At 35.3% G+C, this 20,370-nt stretch overlaps 1 protein-coding gene across 6 annotated transcripts in view; it reads left to right on the top strand.

Moving 5' to 3' along the window:
* The window catches only part of TCF12 (transcription factor 12), a 353,080-nt gene that overhangs the window by 146,834 nt on the left and 185,876 nt on the right, over window positions 1-20,370 (top strand). For 5 of the 6 annotated variants that reach the window (XM_034660929.1, XM_034660930.1, XM_019801206.2 and 2 more), the window contains exon 4: window positions 51-124. In XM_034660929.1, the coding sequence (XP_034516820.1) occupies window positions 51-124 (74 nt within the window). Of the gene's footprint in view, window positions 1-50; window positions 125-7,981; window positions 8,044-20,370 lie in introns of all 6 variants that reach the window. The other variant, XM_019801208.2, reaches the window with a different exon arrangement.

The following is a 20,370-nucleotide window of genomic DNA, read 5'->3' as shown; positions in this document are numbered from 1 at the left end:
CATCATAGTAGCCTTTTGGATTTATATATTTCAATTTCTTCTCTCCTTAGGTATGGATGAACGAGGAGGTACGACATCTTGGGGAACAAGTGGTCAACCAAGCCCTTCTTATGACTCATCTAGAGTAAGTTTGTTAATCAACGCTTGATTAAAACTATAAAGTAATTTGGCAGAATAAGTAAGGTTTTTCACATATGAGCTCTGTTTCTTAAGAGAAATAAAGATTAACATATTTACATGGGAATACCATAGAATATGCAGTACCTTCATGGTCGATTTAATTTTTTTTTATATTTTAATTTACTTTCATACTTTGGGAGTTTATTTTATCCCTTACAATGAACGAAATGTTCTTGGTGTTATTTCTTCATCTGGATTACCTGCAATACTCTTTACTGAAGTTGGAAGAGATTGGAATGCCTCACTAAGTATTCTCTCCATACATAGCCATTTTTCTTTGTGTATTGTTTTTTTCATGTATTACCTTTGAAAGATGGTACTGACTTTCCAAATATCAGTTTCTAGTCTTCCCTCTTCCATTCTTGTTCCAGTAGTCATCAGCTGTTTATATCAGGGACTCTATAGCCCTGTCTCTTGGAAGCATATCAAAACAGACATAACAGATGACATTTCTTGGTTGGCAGTTGACAGAAAATAAGACCAAGCTAATGTTTTATACTTGGAAAGGTCAGAAGGTTAGAGTCTTTTTTTAGCAATAAACAAACAAACAAAAAATCCCCCAAAACTTTAAAATAATGAGACTGAAAGATTAAAAATTAGACCAAAAGAATTGTCAGTAAAATTAAACTCTGTTCCCAGACTCCACAGTAAATTGGTGAGGTTAAGGGATAACTTTTAAAAAATATTATACTTTGCATGAATGATGAATTATTTACTTCTCTTAGAATTAACCAGTAGAAGATGGACAAGCATAAAATTTATGGATACTTAATCCTAGAAGCAAATTGGCATTAGTGGAAGGAAGCAATATGTGAGACTGGAGTTCATAGTCTCCATATGGGTTATGCTGTTTTGCGTTGAAAAATGCTGAATTAAGATATGTGGTTTGTTATTATATTTGGCTGTAGCCTATGTTTAATTTATTTTAAATACTTTGGGAAGAAATAGAATAGTCATGTAGAATCCAAAGCGATATATAGAGAAACAACTAAACATGGTTTTTAGTGTTTTCCTTTGGTGCTGAGAAAGCCAGGTTGTGGTATAAAGAGCACTGTCTTGGGCACCGTAAGACTTGGATTTACTATCAATTCTGTGGTGAAATCTTGGATACCTTATTTTATCTTGGGGATAGTTAAACTGGTTGATATCCAAATTTCCTTCCTTAAAAAGTTTTTGATTCTTTAAATAATACTGTGAATAGGAAAGATAGGTTTCCTGTTTTGATTGTGAAGTTATGAATTTTAAATAGTGGAGAACAAAATACAATTTATCAATATTGGATTATTTTCTTTTAAAGTCTTGAGTTACTGTGTGATAACATATTATTTCTTAAAATGCATTAAATGATGCCTTTGTACCTTATGTTTACTTTCCTTTCAAACTTCATTTTTTTTTAACTTGAGTGCTAAATAGGATTCTAGGAGAAGAGAACATAATAGTATATCCAAACATTTACATATTTCATGATTGTGAAATTAAGTTTGCCTCTAGAGATGGACTTCAAAGCAAATCTTCCTTTTCTTTTTTGCTATTTGATCTGTAGGTCAATATGAAATGCTGTTTTTTACTCTTAATTTTTTTGAGTATATATTGTGTCCAGTGAAAAGTTAAATTGATTTTATAGTAGACTAGTTTTCTGTTTAAAAACCCAGATTAATCCTTAGATATTCCCAGTCTACCATACAACTATATATATATATATATATATACATGTATATATATATATGTGTGTGTGTGTGTATTTTTTTTTCCCTTACCCAGCTACTGAGAAATCAGAGTGGTGATTTAATGCTACCCTTTATTTTCATTCTCATTGAAATCCACCCTTCCACTCACTTTGCTTCTTCTGTCCTAGTCATGATTTTGAACCTAAAATGGTTATCTAGGTAAGAAGTTATGTTTTATTTATAACTTCAACAATTTAATTCCCTGAACTCTTCTCACCAGGGAAAGACATTTATGGTTAACTTTGACGCTGCCCTCAACACTGCTTTATAGGAAGTTTATCAGCTTTTTGAGTTATTCATTAAATATCATCTACTAAGTTGACCATTTTTTTCATAATCATAAGTATAGATGGATATAATTTTGTTAATAAGGATCTTGGTTTACCAAAGTATTTATTCTACTGAGTATCATAGCATGTTGAGTTTTTTAAATTCAGGAGTAAATACTGATAATTGGCTATAAACCAGTTTTGACACAGTTTGTAAAATAATTAACAAGTCAGTGTAAACTTAAATTGCAGGTACTTTTGTAGAAATTATGTCAGTGAAATTTATTTAGACTTTACCAGTATAAATAATACATTTACATCACAGCAAGTTGTATCATTTAAAAAATAATTTGGTTTTACATTCCTGATGGAAGATTTTTTTATTTTACTTTTTATAAAGTTTGAGAATACTTAATAGGCCACAATAGTGTATAAACCTGCAGAATGAGTAGTTTGGTGGACTTACAAAGCATATGCTTTTAGTTTAGTTGGAGTCAACTGAGTTGTTCTTCTCCCCCACTAAAACCTTATATAAGAGAGAGAAAATCATTTTTGGCATTACTGTAAAATCTTATTTGGCACATGAACTCTATTAATGTCTCATAACTATGCGTTTTACTGTATAAGATTGGCTACACCAAATCATGTAGGTTGAACTTAGTATCTATTTAACAGCTTTTTAAGGGGAATTTTTGCTTTGTATACTTTTTGCCCAATAGGTGCCGACTTTAACCCCAACAAAGGTAGCATTCTGCTCTAGTAACCTTGATATGTAAGTGAGCTCTACCAGAGTTGAATGGTTAAGAGGGCATGAACTTCTCATCAATGTAATTAGTCCTAAACATGTTCTCTCTGAAGTAGGAAGAGACACTCCAGCAGAGCTCCTGTCTGCCTGTTTTTCTGAAATCCACAAGAAAAGTAGCCTTACAGTGTGTACAGGTGATTCGTTGAGTTTCTGGTTATCAGAACTATCCATAGCACATCATTTAAGAAAGAATTGTTCTTAGGTAGACACAGAAGTAAATGCTGTACCTAATAGTGGTTGTAAGAGAAATAGTGGTTATAGGTAGACATGGTCAGCATTCTTAACGAAATGTGGAGATGAGACAGCATGTTTTGAGACACTCATAAGGGAGTAAGGGCATTTGTGGCATGTACCTCAAACCTCTCCACCTTTGTTAGAGTCCTGGTTTCTGCACTGTTGACATACTGCCTACCTGTGCAGAACAACAGATACAAACGAACAGAAAAAAGCATCATCCTGATGTGAATAACACTTTTATTTTCAGAAATAGGTGAAAAGCGGTGTTTGAGGTTAAAGCACCAGAGATTGAAAAGAGAGATGAAGATCTCAGGTAGTTTAGGCGTGAACAAGAGGTATAGTTAATGAGTGTGTTCCCTCTTTCCCTTAGTTTTGATCCTTTCCTGCAAACAAATGTTTTCTGTATTTGACATTGCACCAGGCATAAAGGACAGAGAGTACCATGGTTTTTGTTATTTACCATCGCATTAATGATTTATTCCAGTTCCAGATTTTTTTTACCTCCTCTTTAGAAGGCAGTGGTCAAGAGCATGGACTCTGGAGCTAGAGTGCCTGGGCTTGAATCCCATCTCTGCCACTTACTACCTGTATGATTCTGGACAAGTTACTTAAATCCACTGTACCTCAGTTTACTCATCTGTGAAATGGGGATAATTATTTTATAAGGTTGTCGTGAGGATTATGTGCATGTAAATCTGTGATTAAGAGATAAATCTATGTAAAGTGCTTAGGTCAGTGTCTGATAATTGAGCTGTGTAAGTGTTGGCTTTAATCCTATGTATATCGGAATTTATTAACTAGATCTATATGTAACAATTAACCAAATTTAAATGAATGAATATATTTGCAGATGTGCTACATCCTATGTGTAATGAATAAGAATTATTTGCTGATTCTGTCATGGTTAATATACTTCCTTTAGATTTGTAAAAGACATAGATAAAATCTATTTCCTTTCTCCTTCGGTTATCTCTTTCTTGGGAATGCAGAAGTCCTGTGATAAACTTAGATATAAAAGTTTTACTCTGTCTAGTACAAGGCTTTTTACCTAATGGATGCTCTGTACATGCTTGCTGAATATAATCAAATCGGGGAGGAATTGTTAGATTTACTAGATTAATTGTGTTTGGAGTTGGAGAAGAATCAAAGTTGATTTATGGTGAAGTTCAAAGTCGGTGGTGGTGGTATTCGTGGTAATAGGCTTTCTTTCTCCTATGCTTAACAAATTATTGTCCTGGTTGATGATACTACTTAGTGAAGCATTTTATTTAAGATCACCAGCTCTGGAGGATTGTGTTTTGTGACCTTGGACAAGTTACTCAACCTCTTTGTGCCTCAGATTTTTCATCTCTAAAATTATGATAATTTTACACATACTTTGTAGGGTTTGAGTAAAGATGAAATGTAATAATAGCTATGAAGTATTTCATTTCATTTATTGATACAATAAATGAAAGCTGCTATTACTATTATTACCATTATTATTATTATTATCTCCAAATATCTAATATTTCATCTTTCATTTTCATGGTCATATTTCCTGATGTACAGATTCCATTTCTGAAATGTTGTGTGATCATTTTAGTTCATAGAAATTCCAAGGGGCCACATCATCTTGGTTTTCCTGCCCTCTTAGCTCTGCAACCCAACCTAGGCCAAGCTCAAAGTACTGAAGTACCATTGGGGTTTGTATCCTGGAGTTATGACAGGGCTCACAGGAAAGGGGAGAAGTCTTGTTGACGCTCTTGCCCTAAGATACAGAATTTTTCATTCCTCAGTTTGAAAAGTAAGAGAGATCAGTGATAGGTAACCACTAATAGAAATTATATTTATAGGCACCCGCAGTAACCAGCAGTGACCAGCAGTTGGCATTTTAATTGTGAGCATTTTTCAGGTTGTATATAATCTATTGTAGTTATTTTTGGGGAAAGAAGCAACATTCAATTACATGAGTTTGCTAATTTTTTTTTTATTGCTAAATTTTTACCATGGTTTTCCCTTCTCTGTGTATATATGGTTTGCAGAGTGAAAAAGTCATGTCCATGTTGCTCTTCCTTTCCTCCACATTTGGCAGTATCGTACAATTTCAAAACTAGAAAGTGTGCTAGCTGTCTATGTGCAATCTTTTTATTGTATAGATGAGGAAACTAAGAGAGTTTGAGATTTGGCTAGGTTGAGATAGGTGCTGTTGGTACAAAATATACATAAGGTTTGACTAGACAGTTTGTCTAGTTAATGACAGAATTTGGGCCTAGAACTCAGATATTCCAAATTCTATACAGTTACTTTTTAACTCCCTTACCTTAGTATTTCCCAAGTCAAAGAAGAAATGTCTTAAATTTTTTGCCATATATTGAAGGAATGGGAGAAGAGAAAACTGAAGAGAAAAGAGGCTCTGCAATTGATATTTCAAAAGAGGACATGGGACATGATAAGATAATAATAAAAAAAAGTTTGCTAGCCTGCATAGTGTATAGTGAGGCAAAGAAACATAGAATTTAAGAACTTGAACATTGAAATCAAGTTGTGTGGGTTCTATTTCTGGCACTTCTACTTCCTAGCTGTATGACTTTGGGCAAATTATTTCTCTTTGCCTCAATTTTTTTTTTCCTTTTCCTTTTTTCATTTATAGAAGGGAGGTGGGTACTAATAATAACTACCTTAGTAGAGTTCCGGACTCAGGCCTATTAGTGGAGAAGGGGAAAACCAGTTATGTGGTGATGAGTTGGCTTTAAAATACTAGGTTTAGAGGCTGTATATGACTCAGCACAGAATGATTTCAGACTTTTAATCAAGAAATAAATAGTAGGTATGTTTTGAGGTCTTTCATTTTAATACTCTGACTTTCTGCTACCTGTTGCAGTGAAGTAGCAGAATGAGGACTCATTTTATTAAAAAGCACCGGCAGTGGTCATTTCTCAGGCCGTTTGTCAAGAATACACATGGATGGCAGCCTGATAGACCAGGTCAGGTAGAAAATGAATATGAGAGTACAAAGATTCAGGGAGTTGCTCTAGCCTTCTAAGACTCATACTCAAAGCCATAGATTGGGTACTTCCTTTGGATAAGGGAAACAAGAATAAGTAAAAATTCAACTAGAATAGACATAAAGCTTTCCAATTCTATGGAAACTAAACTGAGTCCATTTTGATATCTGGACGAATTTAATGTTACCTCTCTAGCTGCTCCTAGACCATTTCTGCCTGATATAGCTAAAGGGATCTTTAATTTTGCTTAGTGTTCTCTCCCTTCTTAACAGGTATTCAGTATCTTTTCATTCATGTGGATGAGCTTGGCAAACAGCCACTCTGTAGTTTGGGGGATAACAAGTTGGAGATGGGATAATAGAGCCTCATCTGTGTGCTCTCTATACGTAATACACGGAGGTCCTTCTGACCCCGGGAAGTGTTATACTGCCAGAGTTGGGGAGAGCCTGATATGCAGTTCATTTACATTTGACAGTAGAGGCCTTGGGAATATCTAGGGGTAGAGAGAACCTATAGTTTTCTTCTCCCAGCATAGCACAGTGGCATGAGAGCTACCTTAGTAAATAAGGATGATAATGTTGTCTTTTTGCTTTTAAGGAGCTTGTGCTTACTCTGGTTCCCCAGTTTTAAGAGGCTGAGATTTGTAGGGGCACTCAGTTTCTACATCATTAAAAGTGAACAGAGTATATCTTGGACTTCAAGAAATATGGTTAGAAATGCAAGTCATATTTACCTAAGAGTTAAATAAATTATAAAACTTTAACTCTTAAGGCGGCAATGAACGAACTATAATTATTAGGCAGCAAATAGTTAATTATCAAATTAATTTCATTGGTTACCGTGGGATTATAGAAGATGGAGAGATTACTTTCAGTGATCAGGAAAGAGTGAAGAGGAAGTGTTTGAGTAGACTATTATAGGACAGACAGTATTTGTATGAATAAGATTAAAAGGAAGACAACTTTCTGGAAATGTGGAATGGTGGGACACAAGTACAGAGACCTCAAAATCACAAAATTCAGTCACGAGTTAATGATCTTGCTATATAGGTAAACAGTGTGATAAGGCAGGCAACCCTTCTGTTCAAGAAATGCAGTCTATCCTTTGGTGAGTAGAGAGCCACTTAAAAATAAATTTTTATGCAGGGAATGACACACAGGATTTTGTAAATATCAATATATTGTGGTATGAGGGATGGATCCAAAGTGACAGAGTGACAAGAAATAGGATAATCTTTAAGATATTAGTACATAGGCCTACTTGCGATGAAATAAGACTTACATTAGGATGATAGGATCAAGATCAGGAAATAATGGAAAGAGGAGCGGTGTCTCAAAGGAAAAAAAAATCTGGCACATTTGGCAACTGAGGAAGATATAAAATCGTATATATTCACTCCCCCCCGCAGAATGATGACTCCTGAATTAAACTCCATGTGTTTTATTCAGGCTTTGACAAGGTAGCTACATTTGCATAATGCAACTACCAAATTGTTTGATTTTGATAGTTTCCCTTATAAGTGGGAAAATCTAGTTGTGTGAATAAAAAAATAAATTTTTACTCATTGCCCTCCATTGGTAGCATTGATGGGTAATAAAGATTATGTTACTTTCTCCTCTTTAGAGTAGACAATTTTTCTAGATTGTTTATTGTTTGCTATTGTTTTTATTTTCAAGGGGAAAATGGTGTAGGTTTTATAGCTACTACAAGTTCAAATGCAATAATTAGAAAGGACACACAAATTTTGAAATAGTATTTTATGCCTCTTGATCTCAGGTACAAAACACGAGATGAAGCAGTTAAATAGCAAAGCAAGACAGGAGGGACAGAGAATTAAAGTAAGTGTTTTCTGTATATTGCATCTATGTTCCCATTAATCTCTGTTTTGTTATGTAACTGCTCCTTCTGAATGTTCTGAATGTGAAGAAAAACTATGGGTGAGAAAAGGTGTATTTTAAAGTTTAGGTTTGAATAAACCCATGAGGGAAAATGTTGTTTGTTACTCTTCTTTGTATTCAAAACAGCCCCTGCCTATAACTTGTAATCTTAGTTCTTGGATACGGAAAAAATTGGGTTAGGATGATGTAAGCTCCTTTAAATCTTTTGCTACCAGATATTTAAAATGAAAGAAATCACACAGCTATCAGGTTGTCTACTTTTCCATTTTAAGCTAGACAAACCTATTTTTTTCAGGTTAGCCATTCTTCCAGGAACAGTCCGTTCAGATACTGTCACATAGCTTTTGGAACCAGCCTTTATGTCAGTTTTCACCTCACTGTGAGTTTCACCTAACTTTGCACGCCTATCATATAGCATCTTTATCAGGACTGATCTTTACAGTTCTTTTTTAAATCTTCTTATTGTTTAGCCTTTAAATTAACAAGTGAAAGTCAAAACATATTACTCTCTGAATATCTCTTATGTCCCTTTTTGTAATTGTTGAGGTCTTATTTCTGGCAACTTTTTTATTATTTTCTATAGATATATACATATTTCTTATCCATAAGAACAGAATGGAGAGTAGATTTGGGCTGAATACCTTTCTAGGTCCACTTAGCCTATTTTTGTTAATAGCAATAATCATAACTAGCATTTGTTATAATATTTAAAACCTTCCACATGTTCCCTTTTTAAGCTTCACACCAGCTTATCAAGAAGCCATTTTTAAAATCCTGTCCATTTTAGAAGTGAGGAAATTGAGGTTCAGAGAAGGTGGATAACTTAACAGATATTAAACATCCAAGCCAGTAGCCAGGCAGTATGACTCTAAATTACTCTCCTCTTTTATCATATCACTTGCCAAGTATAAAAGAGACCCCAAAACAGTTATTATTCCTCCTTGTCCAGGACTTTAAAAACAGATACTCTAGAAGTTGTAAGATGATGGTACTCTCATTATTTCTTATAAAAATATCATTTGCATTTTATATTTAAAAAATATATAAGCCACAGAATCAATTAGATAAGTTTACTTCCTGGTTTCACCACTGTATTTGGCCTTGGAAAAGATAAGATACTTAATTTCTGAGCCTCAGATTTCTCATCTGCAAAGAGATTTATCTCATAACAAGTGTGTGAGAATTAATACAGGAAATTTTATGAAACACGATATCTGGAATTTAAGTAGTCTGTAAGTGTTCCTTCTCTTACATCCAGTCTCATGAAAAATTATAGACCCACTCTGATACAAAATTGCATAGGAATTTTACAAGTCTCAGATGCTCCTTAGAGAGGCCGCTGTTTTGAATTCCTGGAGTTTGTCCTGAACAAGATGAGGACTTGTTGCAGTTTTTAAATGATCAACAGGAGGTTCTGTAGGTCAAGGAAAGTAAATTGTTCACAAAATTGAAACTACTGGAAGAATTTATTATATTCTAGATCTTGGGATTTAGAGATTATTGGGGAAAAAATGGGCAACCCAGATTTTTATGAATATAGATTCTTACTAATCTACATTCTTACAACAGGTTGTATACCACCCTTCAGTTCCTTAAATTTGTTTGAAAGGATATCTACTCCACAGGGTAGTAATGAGACCCAAATGAGGTTATGTGTGTCAGAGGCTTAGCATGAGCAATTAATTTTAGTTCCTTTTGTGATGTGCTTTTGTCATATATTCTAACGTTTTTTATTTTGAAAATAACAAGCTTGGAGTGTTTTTCCTTCAGTGTATTGAACTGATACTTAATCCTTTGTGCTGTCAAATGAAATAACTACTTTAATGTGGTTTTATATCATAATGTGCTACTTTTTGCATGGAGCAGACCCTCTTCTTGGTGTTTAATATAAGAAATTATTTAGTGATTAGCAAGAAAGTGTCAACTGTCCTGTAAGCAAATATCTTCTCCATATTGGCGATACCATTACATCTCATTGAGTTTATAGTTTTCTGAGTTGTTGCTCTCTAAATATTATTTTTGATTTTCCACTAACCTTTTACTCCCTTTGGAATTCTGTAGTCTTCTCTTGGGCTTATACTCTTTGTAGGCTGTTGACATGGAATCCTTTTTTCTCTCAGTTCTTTCATTCCTGGAGCATTTATTGAGATTCCATAATTTTCTGGTCTCTGGAATAGTTAAGCAAAACAAAATGATCAGTCCATACTATCTGGGCAAAAGGAGTGCTCATTCTCATAGGAAAAGCAGATTATTATACTACATATTAATAAAAGTTATGATAATGATGGCCCAGGGAGAGTAGAAGCACAGAAATTGAAGCAATACTTGGTTATGAAACCTCTAGGGTACATCAGTTGAAAATGGTAATCTGTTTTATAATACAAAGAACAAAGGACTTAAGCCCAGAGACTTCTCCCATTAGACAAGCAAACTTGAAATGTTACTTACTCTGGCCATTAATTCATAACATGTAAAACAAAAATTTTAACCAAGATCATGGTTTTTCAAACTGTGCTTAATAGGATATTAATAAATAATGTGTAAATACAGAGCTCCATAGTCCAAATATATTTATGTATTATTGAGTTAAACAAAATTAGATGTCTTTGTTAGATTTCTCAGTTTTTAATAAAATATTACAAGTTATAATTCCTTAAGAGAGGAATAGAATATACTTCTCACAGTTCTTTCCCCACCATGGAATCCTTCTGCATTACTTATGAATTGAGTTTGACTGCTAGTAATAGTCTCAAGAAATAGTTTATTAGATGACATACATTTAATCATTAATTTAGATCTGTGATCCATTGTGAGTTCATTTTTGTATAAGGTGTGAAGGGTTGAAATTGATGTGTGTGTGTGTTTGTTTCATAAAGCTTTCCAGTTTTGTTACCATTTGTTGAAAAAATTATCTTCCCCATTCTCTGTTAAAAGTCAATTGACCAGGGGCGCCTGGGTGGCTCAGTCGTTAAGCATCTGCCGTTGGCTCAGGGCGTGATCCCGGCGTCCTGGGATCGAGCCCCACATCGGGCTCCTCGGCTGGGAGCCTGCTTCTTCCTCTCCCACTCCCCCTGCTTGTGTTCCCTCTCTCGCTGGCCATCTCTCTGTCAAATAAATAAATAAAATCTTTAAATAAAAAAAAAAATCAATTGACCATGTATGTGAGGGTCAGTTTCTGAATTCTGTTTTGTTCTACTGATTTTTCAGTCTTTACACCAGTACCACAGCATCTTAATTACTGTACCTTTAAAATAAATCTTCAGGGGCGCTAGTTGATTCAGTCAGTTGGGCGGCTGACTCTTGGTTTCTGCTCAGGTCATGATCTCGGGGTTTTGGGATCAAGTCCAGTGTCAGACTCCGCTCTCAGCGGTGGGGAGTGGGGGTTGAGTTCCTGCTTGGGCTTCTCTCTCCCTCTGTCTCTGTCCCCTCCTTAAGTGAATGAATAAATCTTAAATAAAATAAATCTTCCTATCAGGTAGTATAAGTCCTCCAACATTGTTATTATGTTTCAAAATTGTTTTGCAAATTCTAGACACTTTGCATATAAATTGAAAAATTTTAAACCAGCATATCATTTATTTTTTATTTTTTTTATTTTTTATTTTTTTTAAAGATTTTATTTATTTATTTGACAGAGATAGAGGCAGCCAGCGAGAGAGGGAACACAAGCAGGGGGAGTGGGAGAGGAAGAAGCAGGCTCATAGCAGAGGAGCCTGATGTGGGGCTCGATCCCACAACCGGGATCACGCCCTGAGCTGAAGGCAGATGCTTAACCGCTGTGCCACCCAGGCACCCCAGCATATCGTTTTTTAAAGATTTTATTTATTTGAGAAAGAGAGCGGGAGGGGGAGGGGTGGGGCAGAAGGAGAGGGACAAACATACTCGCCTCTGAGTGTAGAGCCCTATGTGGGGCTCATCCCAGGACCCCGAGATCATGACCTGAGCCAAATTTAGACGTTCAACCGACTGAGCCGCCGAGGTGCCCCCAGTTTTACAATTCTGAGATTTTGGTTGGGATTGTGTTGAATTTATAGATCGTTTTAAGGGGAATTGATAACATATAGAGTCTTCTGATTCACGGATATGGTATATCTCTCTATAGTTCTTCTTTAATTTCTTTTAGTAATGTTTTGTTTTCAGAGAACACATCTTGCACATCTTTTACTGGTTTATCTCTTTCATAACTTTTTATGCCAGTTTAAATTTTTTATTTCAATTTCTGGGTGTTCATGTCTTATATAAGACTATAATACATTTTTGTATGTGGATCTTATATCCTGCACCTTGCTAATAAACTCACTAGTTGTGTTTGCTTTTTTTGTACATGCTGGAGGGTTTTCTATTTGGATAGTATGTCATCCATGAATAATGAGAGTAACTTTTTCTTTTCCAATCTGGATTTTTTTTCTTCTTATTGAATTGGTTATGACATCTTGTACAGTGTTGAATAATAGTAATTAGAATGGTTAGCTTTGTCTTGTCCTTGATGTTGGGAAAACAGTGTTTTACCATTAAGCATGATGTTAGTTGTAAGTTTCATTAATTTGATTTATTAGATTGAAGACATTCTCTTCTATTCCTAATTTATTGAGAGTATTTATCAAAAATGGATTTTGGATTTTATGAAATGTTTTTTCCACACTTATTTAAATGATCATATAATTTTTTAGTCTGTTACTCTAGGAATTATATTGATTACTGTTTTAAATTTTAAACCAACTTTGCATTCCTGAGATAAGTAGCACTGGGTTATTACATATTGTCCTTTTTATATATTATTGAATTCAATTTGTTAAAATGTTAAGAATTTTTATATTTGAGTAATACTGATCTGTAGGAATTTTTTTTTTTCTTGTACTGTGTCAGAATTTGGTATCATGCTAATATGGGCTTCAGAGAATGACTTGAGAGGTATTACTCTTTACCTTCTTGAGAAATATGTGTAGAATTGGTATTATTTCCTCCTTAAATGTTTGGTAGAATTTATCAGTTAAGATACATGTTCATATTTTTCAATATGACTAGAGGCATATCATTTTACTGATACTCTCAAAGAACTAGTTTTTAGTTTTTAGTTTCATTGGTTTTCTCTGTTGTTTTTCTGTTTTCAGTATGTTTGACTTCTATAACTCTTATTTTGAATTTAATTTGTTCTTTGTTTTCTGGTTTCTTTTTTTTTTTTTTTAAGATTTTATTTATTTGAGAGAGCAAGAATGAGAGAGAGAGAGAGAGAGAGAGAGAGAGAGCACACCAGCTGGGGGGTGGGGTAGAGGGAGAGGGAGAAGCAGATTCTCTGCTGAGCAGGGAGCCCGATGCAGGACTCCATTCCAGGATCCTTGGATCATGACCTGAGCCCAAGGTGGATGCTTAATTTACTGAGCCACCCAGTGCCCCTGTTTTCTAGTTTCTTTCCTTCCTTCCTTCCTTCCTTCCTTCCTTCCTTCCTTCCTTCCTTCCTTCCTTCCTTTTTCTTTCTTTCTTTCTTTCTTTCTCTTTCTTTCTTTCTTTCTTTCTCCTTCCTTCCTTCCTTCCTTCCTTCCTTCCTTCCTTCCCTTCTTTCTTTTTTTTTAAGATTTTATTTTTTCATTTGAAAGAGAGAGACAGAGAGCGCACACAAGGAGGGAGGGAGAGGGAGAAGCAGACTCCCTGCTGAGCCAGCCAGGAGCCCAGTGTGGGGCTCCATCCCAGGACATGGAGATCATGACCTTAGCCAAAGGCAGACGCTTAACTGTCTGAGCCACCCAGGCACCCTGTTTTCTAGTTTCTTAAGGTGTAATTGAGGTCATTGATTTGAGACCTTGTATCTTTTCTAACAGGCATTTTTAGTGCTACAAATTTTCCTCTGACCGTGGTGTTACCTGCATCCTACAGTTTTTGCTACGTTGAGTTTTCCTTCAGTTCAAAATACTTTATAATTTTCCTATTGATTTCTTCCTTGAATACTTACTTAGAAGTGTATTGTTTTGGGGCGCCTGGGTAGCGCAGTCGTTAAGCGTCTGCCTTCGGCTCAGGGCGTGATCCCGGCGTTCAGGGATCAAGTCCCACATCAGGCTCCTCTGCTGGGAGCCTGCTTCTTCTTCTCCCACTCCCCTGCTGTGTTCCCTCTCTCGCTGGCTGTCTCTCTGTCAAATAAATAAAATCTTTTTAAAAAAAATGTATTGTTTTATTTTGAAATATTTGGGGACTCTCTAGTGATATTTTTATTATTAATATTTAATTTAATTCCATTATGGTCAAGAAACATGCTTTAGTCCTTTGCATAGGTCCATATTTCTAGTTGGTGTTATTTATCTTGTGATTAAAGAACTACTTTTAACACTCTCTTTGTGCAGGTCTGGTGCTGATGAGGTTTTTCATCTTCTATGGGTCTGAAATATTCTTTATTTTTTTGCTAGTATAGAGATCTAGGTGGAGATACCTCCTCCCTCTCCCCTAGTCCCTAGTTCCCTAGCCCCCCTCAGCAATTCTAGGATTCACTTTGTTTGTTTCCTCTCTCTTAGGGATCAGTATCCTGCACTGTCCCCATCTGATATCTCAAAACTGCTCTTTAGTTTTTTGATTGTTTCAAGTGTGAGGGTTAATCTGGTCTCTGTTACTCTATCCTGTCAGGAAATGCTAATGGAAATGAAGTTTTTAGCCAGCCTGATCTGATAAGGACCATGGATTTGCTTTGAAAGTGGAAACCCTAGGAGCAGAGCGTATGAATGAATGGAGAAAGGAAGCCTGCACAGTCAGCTTTTTCTGCACAAGGCTGAAAGTACTGGCTTATTCCAGAAATCCTTGGAATTTTGATACCCTATTTGCTATTGTGTAACTGCTTTCCTTACTATCAACTGTCCCCAAGTAATTGTCAACTGATATTTTATAATCAGAAGACAAAAATCTGTTCTTTAATTTAGTAAGATTAAATAACTGCCACCAACTAGTTGTGTGATGGTAGGCATGCCCCTTTACTTCCCTGAATCTTTTTTCCTTTCTGTTGAAATGAGGCCTGTTTTAAATAAATAGTTTTCAACCAGGTTTTCCAGATTCTGACAGTAGTGGTAATCAGGGTTCATAATTTATTTTAAATATACTAAATAGTCTATTCCAGCAATTTACAGAGTATGTTTCAGGGACCTCTCTGTGTCTCTGAGACCCTTTTAGAGTGTGTGCTAGGTTAAAACTATTTTCATACTACTAAAACATTCTTTGCCATTTCAGTCTTGTTCTTTCCTGAGTGTACTCTGGAGTTTGCAACTGTTATATGGTATATGATAATGTTTTTGCTCTGAGTTCTTGTGTTTTTAATTTCTCAGGTTTACTTTCTGATGTGGTAAATATCACTGGATATGTTCCACATAAACAAAAGCTCCTTGGGGTTCTCAATGTTTTTTAAGACAAAATATTTTTGTACAAGACCAAAGGGATTCTGAGACCTTGAAAATGGCTTGCCTAGTGGAAATTATTCTCTATTTAAGTGTACACTCTGTTGTCAGATTTCTTGGTGCTGGCAATGAAAAAAACCAGTGACTAACATTAAGTCATCTGCTGTCACAGTTCCCAAGTTTAAATCAGTTCTCTACCATTCTTTGACTTTGAGAAAGTTAAATTCTCTAAGACAAAATTTCCGCAGTTTCAAGATGGGGAAAATGCAGTATCTATAGATAGTGGCGCATGGAAGGCACTCAATAAAATTTAACTGTGATAATTATGATGCCACCAGAGGTGTCTGCATGTTGACATTTTTGTTTTCTAATTATCAGCACGTTTCATTATGCTTCAGGGCATTTTTAGCAAATCTTAATGCTATTTCTTCTGCCTGCCTGAGAGTACTCCTTCTGCTTTGATATTCTTATTTGAAGTTGTGCTGATATATTGCCATCTTCCAAACTATTCTTACTGAACTCAGGAAGTTTAATTTGGAAGTTGGCACATTGGCTTGGGCATCATATAAAATTTCATTGGTTATGCCATCTTGCCCATTAGACTAATAGGGAGTCTAAGAATACTGATCAAACCTTTGGAATCTGTAATGTGACACACCTCAGGCTCAGACCTCATGCAAAAGTTACTCAGTTTATTAAAATATTTTTAGGTATTGTTTCTTTTTTCTAAACTGTGAGCTCCTTGAAGTCAAAGATCATTTTATTCATTCTTGTATCCAAGCACCTAGCATAGTGCCTGATCAATTATTGGCAGTAATACTGATGGATACATATGCATTGTCACACTTCCATAGACATGGTTTAATCTCTTTAATTTTATGCGTAACTAGATTAAAATGATATGAAAGACAGGTAAAAGGGATAGGTTAGAGGGAAGAGGAGAATGAGAAGGAAGTCAGGAGCAGGAAAGACAAAAAAAGATCCCTCTCACAGAAGTGTCCATAAACATACTTGAATGCACCTAGGTTACAGATTGATAGTATACATTGAAAACATAAGAGCTCAAAGTGGAGAGCAGAAAAAAAGAGAAAATCAATTTCAGTTATTGCTCTAAATGAAGTTGTCACATTTGATCAAGTAGATGATAATTCAGTTTGTGCCACTATTAGTCTTGATATTTAAGTGGCTCATCTCCCAGTCTCTCTTAGGAGGTATATTAAAAAAGCCTGGTAATACTGTGCACTACTGTTGATTATCAAAGGGATTCTGGTCTCCTGTTTTTTTTAAGTATCTTAAAATTTCATATTGTGTGCAAATGTATTTAAGCTTATATTTTTGTAAGTATCTGAAAATACAGTAAAATAGTATCAGTTTGGATTGCATGTCTGTCTCACTATTTTTACTTTTAATTATGTGTATTGGCCAGAAGTATTCTAATAAAGTAATGCCACTTAAACTTACCTTGACAATTTTATTTAATTGGAAAGATAGAATACACACACACACACACACACACACACACACACACCAGAGTGGAGTTTTCCTCTGATAATGGATCAGATAGCTATCTGTGTGGTTGTTTGCTAGATAAAGTTGCTGGTTTGTGTTTTAATATCATATTGTATGAAGAATACTATCTTTGTACAATCGAAAAGCCATGGAGGTAAGGTGCTTCACCTGAGAAGCATTCAAAAACCCATACTAACAGAACAATAGATTGTATTCCTCATGCTTACTCCAGGGTGCATGGTTTTTTAACTGAGTAGAAGAAAGGTAGAACTATTTTTATTACATTAATTTTATTCTTGAATTCACTTAATTTGGTTATTTAAATACACGTATGATATGAGTAAACTGAGATATCTGGACACATGAATAGCTACAAGAGTCGGGCTTTTAGTGATTTTAAAAAGTTGGTTTGTCCATGTGGAAATCTAGAATGTGTTCCTCAAACTGGTAAATGAGTACTCCCCCAGGGGTCATTGCTCAGCAGTATGTTAGAGTTGCTCAGAGGCCTTCCTGGTTAGGCAACTGATGGAGAAGGAGATAGCTTCACATACTGATAAGCTGCCAAGCATGCAAAAATGAGTGATGGATCTTTTGTCATAAAAGGGTCATGAAAATGTGTTTAGAGTTTAATTCCTTTGATGTTCTTCATAACAATAAAGGCTAACCTAGAAAAGTTTGTTTAAATGCATCTTTGAAATATTAACATATTGATGGGAATCAGTGATTCTAAAGCTGCAGATGTGATTATTTATAAATATAATTTTTAAAAGTACTTTCTTAAACTAAAAAAATGAGAAGCTTTCTAAAAAATATTTTAAATGCTTTGTCAAATTTAAAAATTCTGAAAATTAAAAATGAGGAATTGTACAAAATCCAAGAAAAACTTGATGAACTCTTTCACTGACCTACTCATTTAATAAAGAAGTTTGAGCAAAGAGGACCATGTTTAATTTTCAGAAGTCCATTTGTCATTAAAAAGTTATCTCTAAAAGTTAGGGGTTTTGTATCAGATTTATTCACACAGAGTAATTGAACCTACCTCTCTTATCTGATGGTGATGCTTTTCTGTTTTTTAAAGGAAGTCCTAAAAAAAAGGGAAAAAGGAAGTGCTAACTTTTTAGCTGCTGAGAACTCTCCAAGAGAAACTACATATCAGGAATCAGGGGCACTGTCTTCCTTTGGTATTAGGTAGAAGTAAAGTTTTCTTTCTTTGTTCTTTCTTTGTTGGAGTATCTATATGGTACTTGTGGTCCTTTAGCTAGGTGACTACCAGGGCTTAGGAACTGAAGAAGGGGTAATGGGTCTTTCTCTTACAAGTCCTTTTGCATTCAGTTGCCGTGTCTGGGTAGCTTCAGTGCTGCAAAAACAAGGAGGATTAGGTGCCTCTTCTAACTCTGTTTCTCTGGGTAGGCCTCAGATTGAAGTTGGATTTAAGGCTGTGAACCTAAAGATTCTTATCCCTGAAGGAACTTTTTTTTTTTCTTCTATTTTCAGTGTCATTCAGATGCTCCCTTTAGTTTATTGGAATAGTTACCTAACCTTTCTTTAGACTCCCCCCCCCCATTTCGTTGTAATGAATATTATAATTGCCATGTCATTATCATAAACTCCATCTTACTTGGGCACTCAACTACTAGTGCTAATGGTATATGATTTTGCTTTTAGGTTCCATGGGGCCTCTGTTTACATTCTCTGCAGGAACTATCTCAGCATCACAGAAGGTTGCTGCAGTTTATTCCCACCTTGGGCGAGGGGAATATTCTGCAGGAGGAATGAATGAATGTACTTGATACCTACTTACCATAGGAAATTTTTCCGTTTCCAATTTTGTTTGCTTTTTTCCCATCAGAATCCCCAGGTTCAAAAAGTTCTCAAAAACTCTTATGATTACCTCCACTATTTAAAATACCTCTTGCCAAATTGGGTGGTTTAAAAAATTTTTTTTGATTGTTTTGTTGTTGCATTTTCCTGGCTTAATTACTTTTCACATGTGAATTACCGTTTCAACAAATATACTCTTCATTTTGTGTCTCTAGCCTGTCACTGAGGCATTAATTCACTATAATTCTAAGGACGAAGAGTTATTACTAGAGAGGCAGCCTTGCATGGTGGGCTCTGGAATTAGATTGCTTGGGTTCAGACTCATCCTGCTACTTACTGTTGGGTATCATGTAAGTTATATAAATTCTCTGTACTCATTTTTTTATCTGTGTAATGGGAATAACAGTTCATAGGGTTGTGAGGATTCATGATGTTGTAAGGATCAAATGAGTAGAGCCCTGAACTCATATTCTTGCAAATGGTATCAAATGTATGCCAGTGCTATTATTGTTGGTACAGAAAACCTTAAATTATATAGATTGAGTGAAGACTTCATGTGCATTCCTAGAAGGAATCCCTGATCTTTCATCTATGGCTTATTTCCTTTTACCTTCAGGGAACTAAATCCAGGCCATGGATTTACCAGCTGTATGAGCCAGTTATCAAAGGAACATTCGCTTACTATTATACTTTTAATTTGGGCTTACCCTTAAAGATGAGTGGCTTTATTCATAGAAGCAGGAAGAGGAAGTGTAAATGGCTGAATCATGGTCACTATCACCGTGGCTGACAAGAGAATCCAAAAGTATTGTCCTGTGAATATTACCAGGATACACATTACTGTTTTAATCGTAAACTGTGAGCTTTATGCCTATGGGGTCAGGATCTAACAATCAGCATCAGTCAGCACTGTTGCCACATGGCTGTAACGGCCTGTGTAACACTGAGCATCAAGACCAGATACTGGCAACAAACTAAAAAATATTATTGTATTTCTGTCAAATTTTGCTTGATAAACGCCTGGAGTAGTGGATGCAGTTTTATTTATAGAACATTAATGTAAACTAAGGAGCCTAGAGAAGATTAACTCATTTAAGAAATGTGGTCTTGAATATTTATTACAGCAAAGGACTGCCTTTTAACCCAGGTCAGACTATTTTAGATAAGAAAAAACTTATATAAGCGTTAAATGAACTGATAAGGAAATGTACTCGTGATTGCTTTGCTTTTTACCATCTGGAAAGTGCATCACAAGTTACATAAAACTTGTAAGTGGACTTTGGAAGTTTTCTTTCATAAGTTGGGGCTGTCTGTATAGCTCAGAAATTTTGACTCCGTCTGAAATACGAGACTTTTTTCTTAAATGATAGTATATTTCTGTCCTGCAGAACAGTTTTGCAATGTCTGGTAACTTTGAAGGTGTGCACACTCTATAATCTAGGAATTCCACTCCTAGAAAAATCTCACACAAATTCTCATGTACATGCAAGGAGGCATATTACTGAAGTGTTTACAGCAGCCTTATTTGTAATCGGGAAAAATGGGAAGCAAGCTAAATGTCGTTGAAAGG

The sequence above is a fragment of the Ailuropoda melanoleuca genome, chromosome 5 (assembly GCF_002007445.2).
Source record: "Ailuropoda melanoleuca isolate Jingjing chromosome 5, ASM200744v2, whole genome shotgun sequence".
NCBI classification, from domain to species: Eukaryota; Metazoa; Chordata; class Mammalia; order Carnivora; family Ursidae; genus Ailuropoda; species Ailuropoda melanoleuca.
This window is presented reverse-complemented; position numbering and strand designations above follow the sequence as displayed.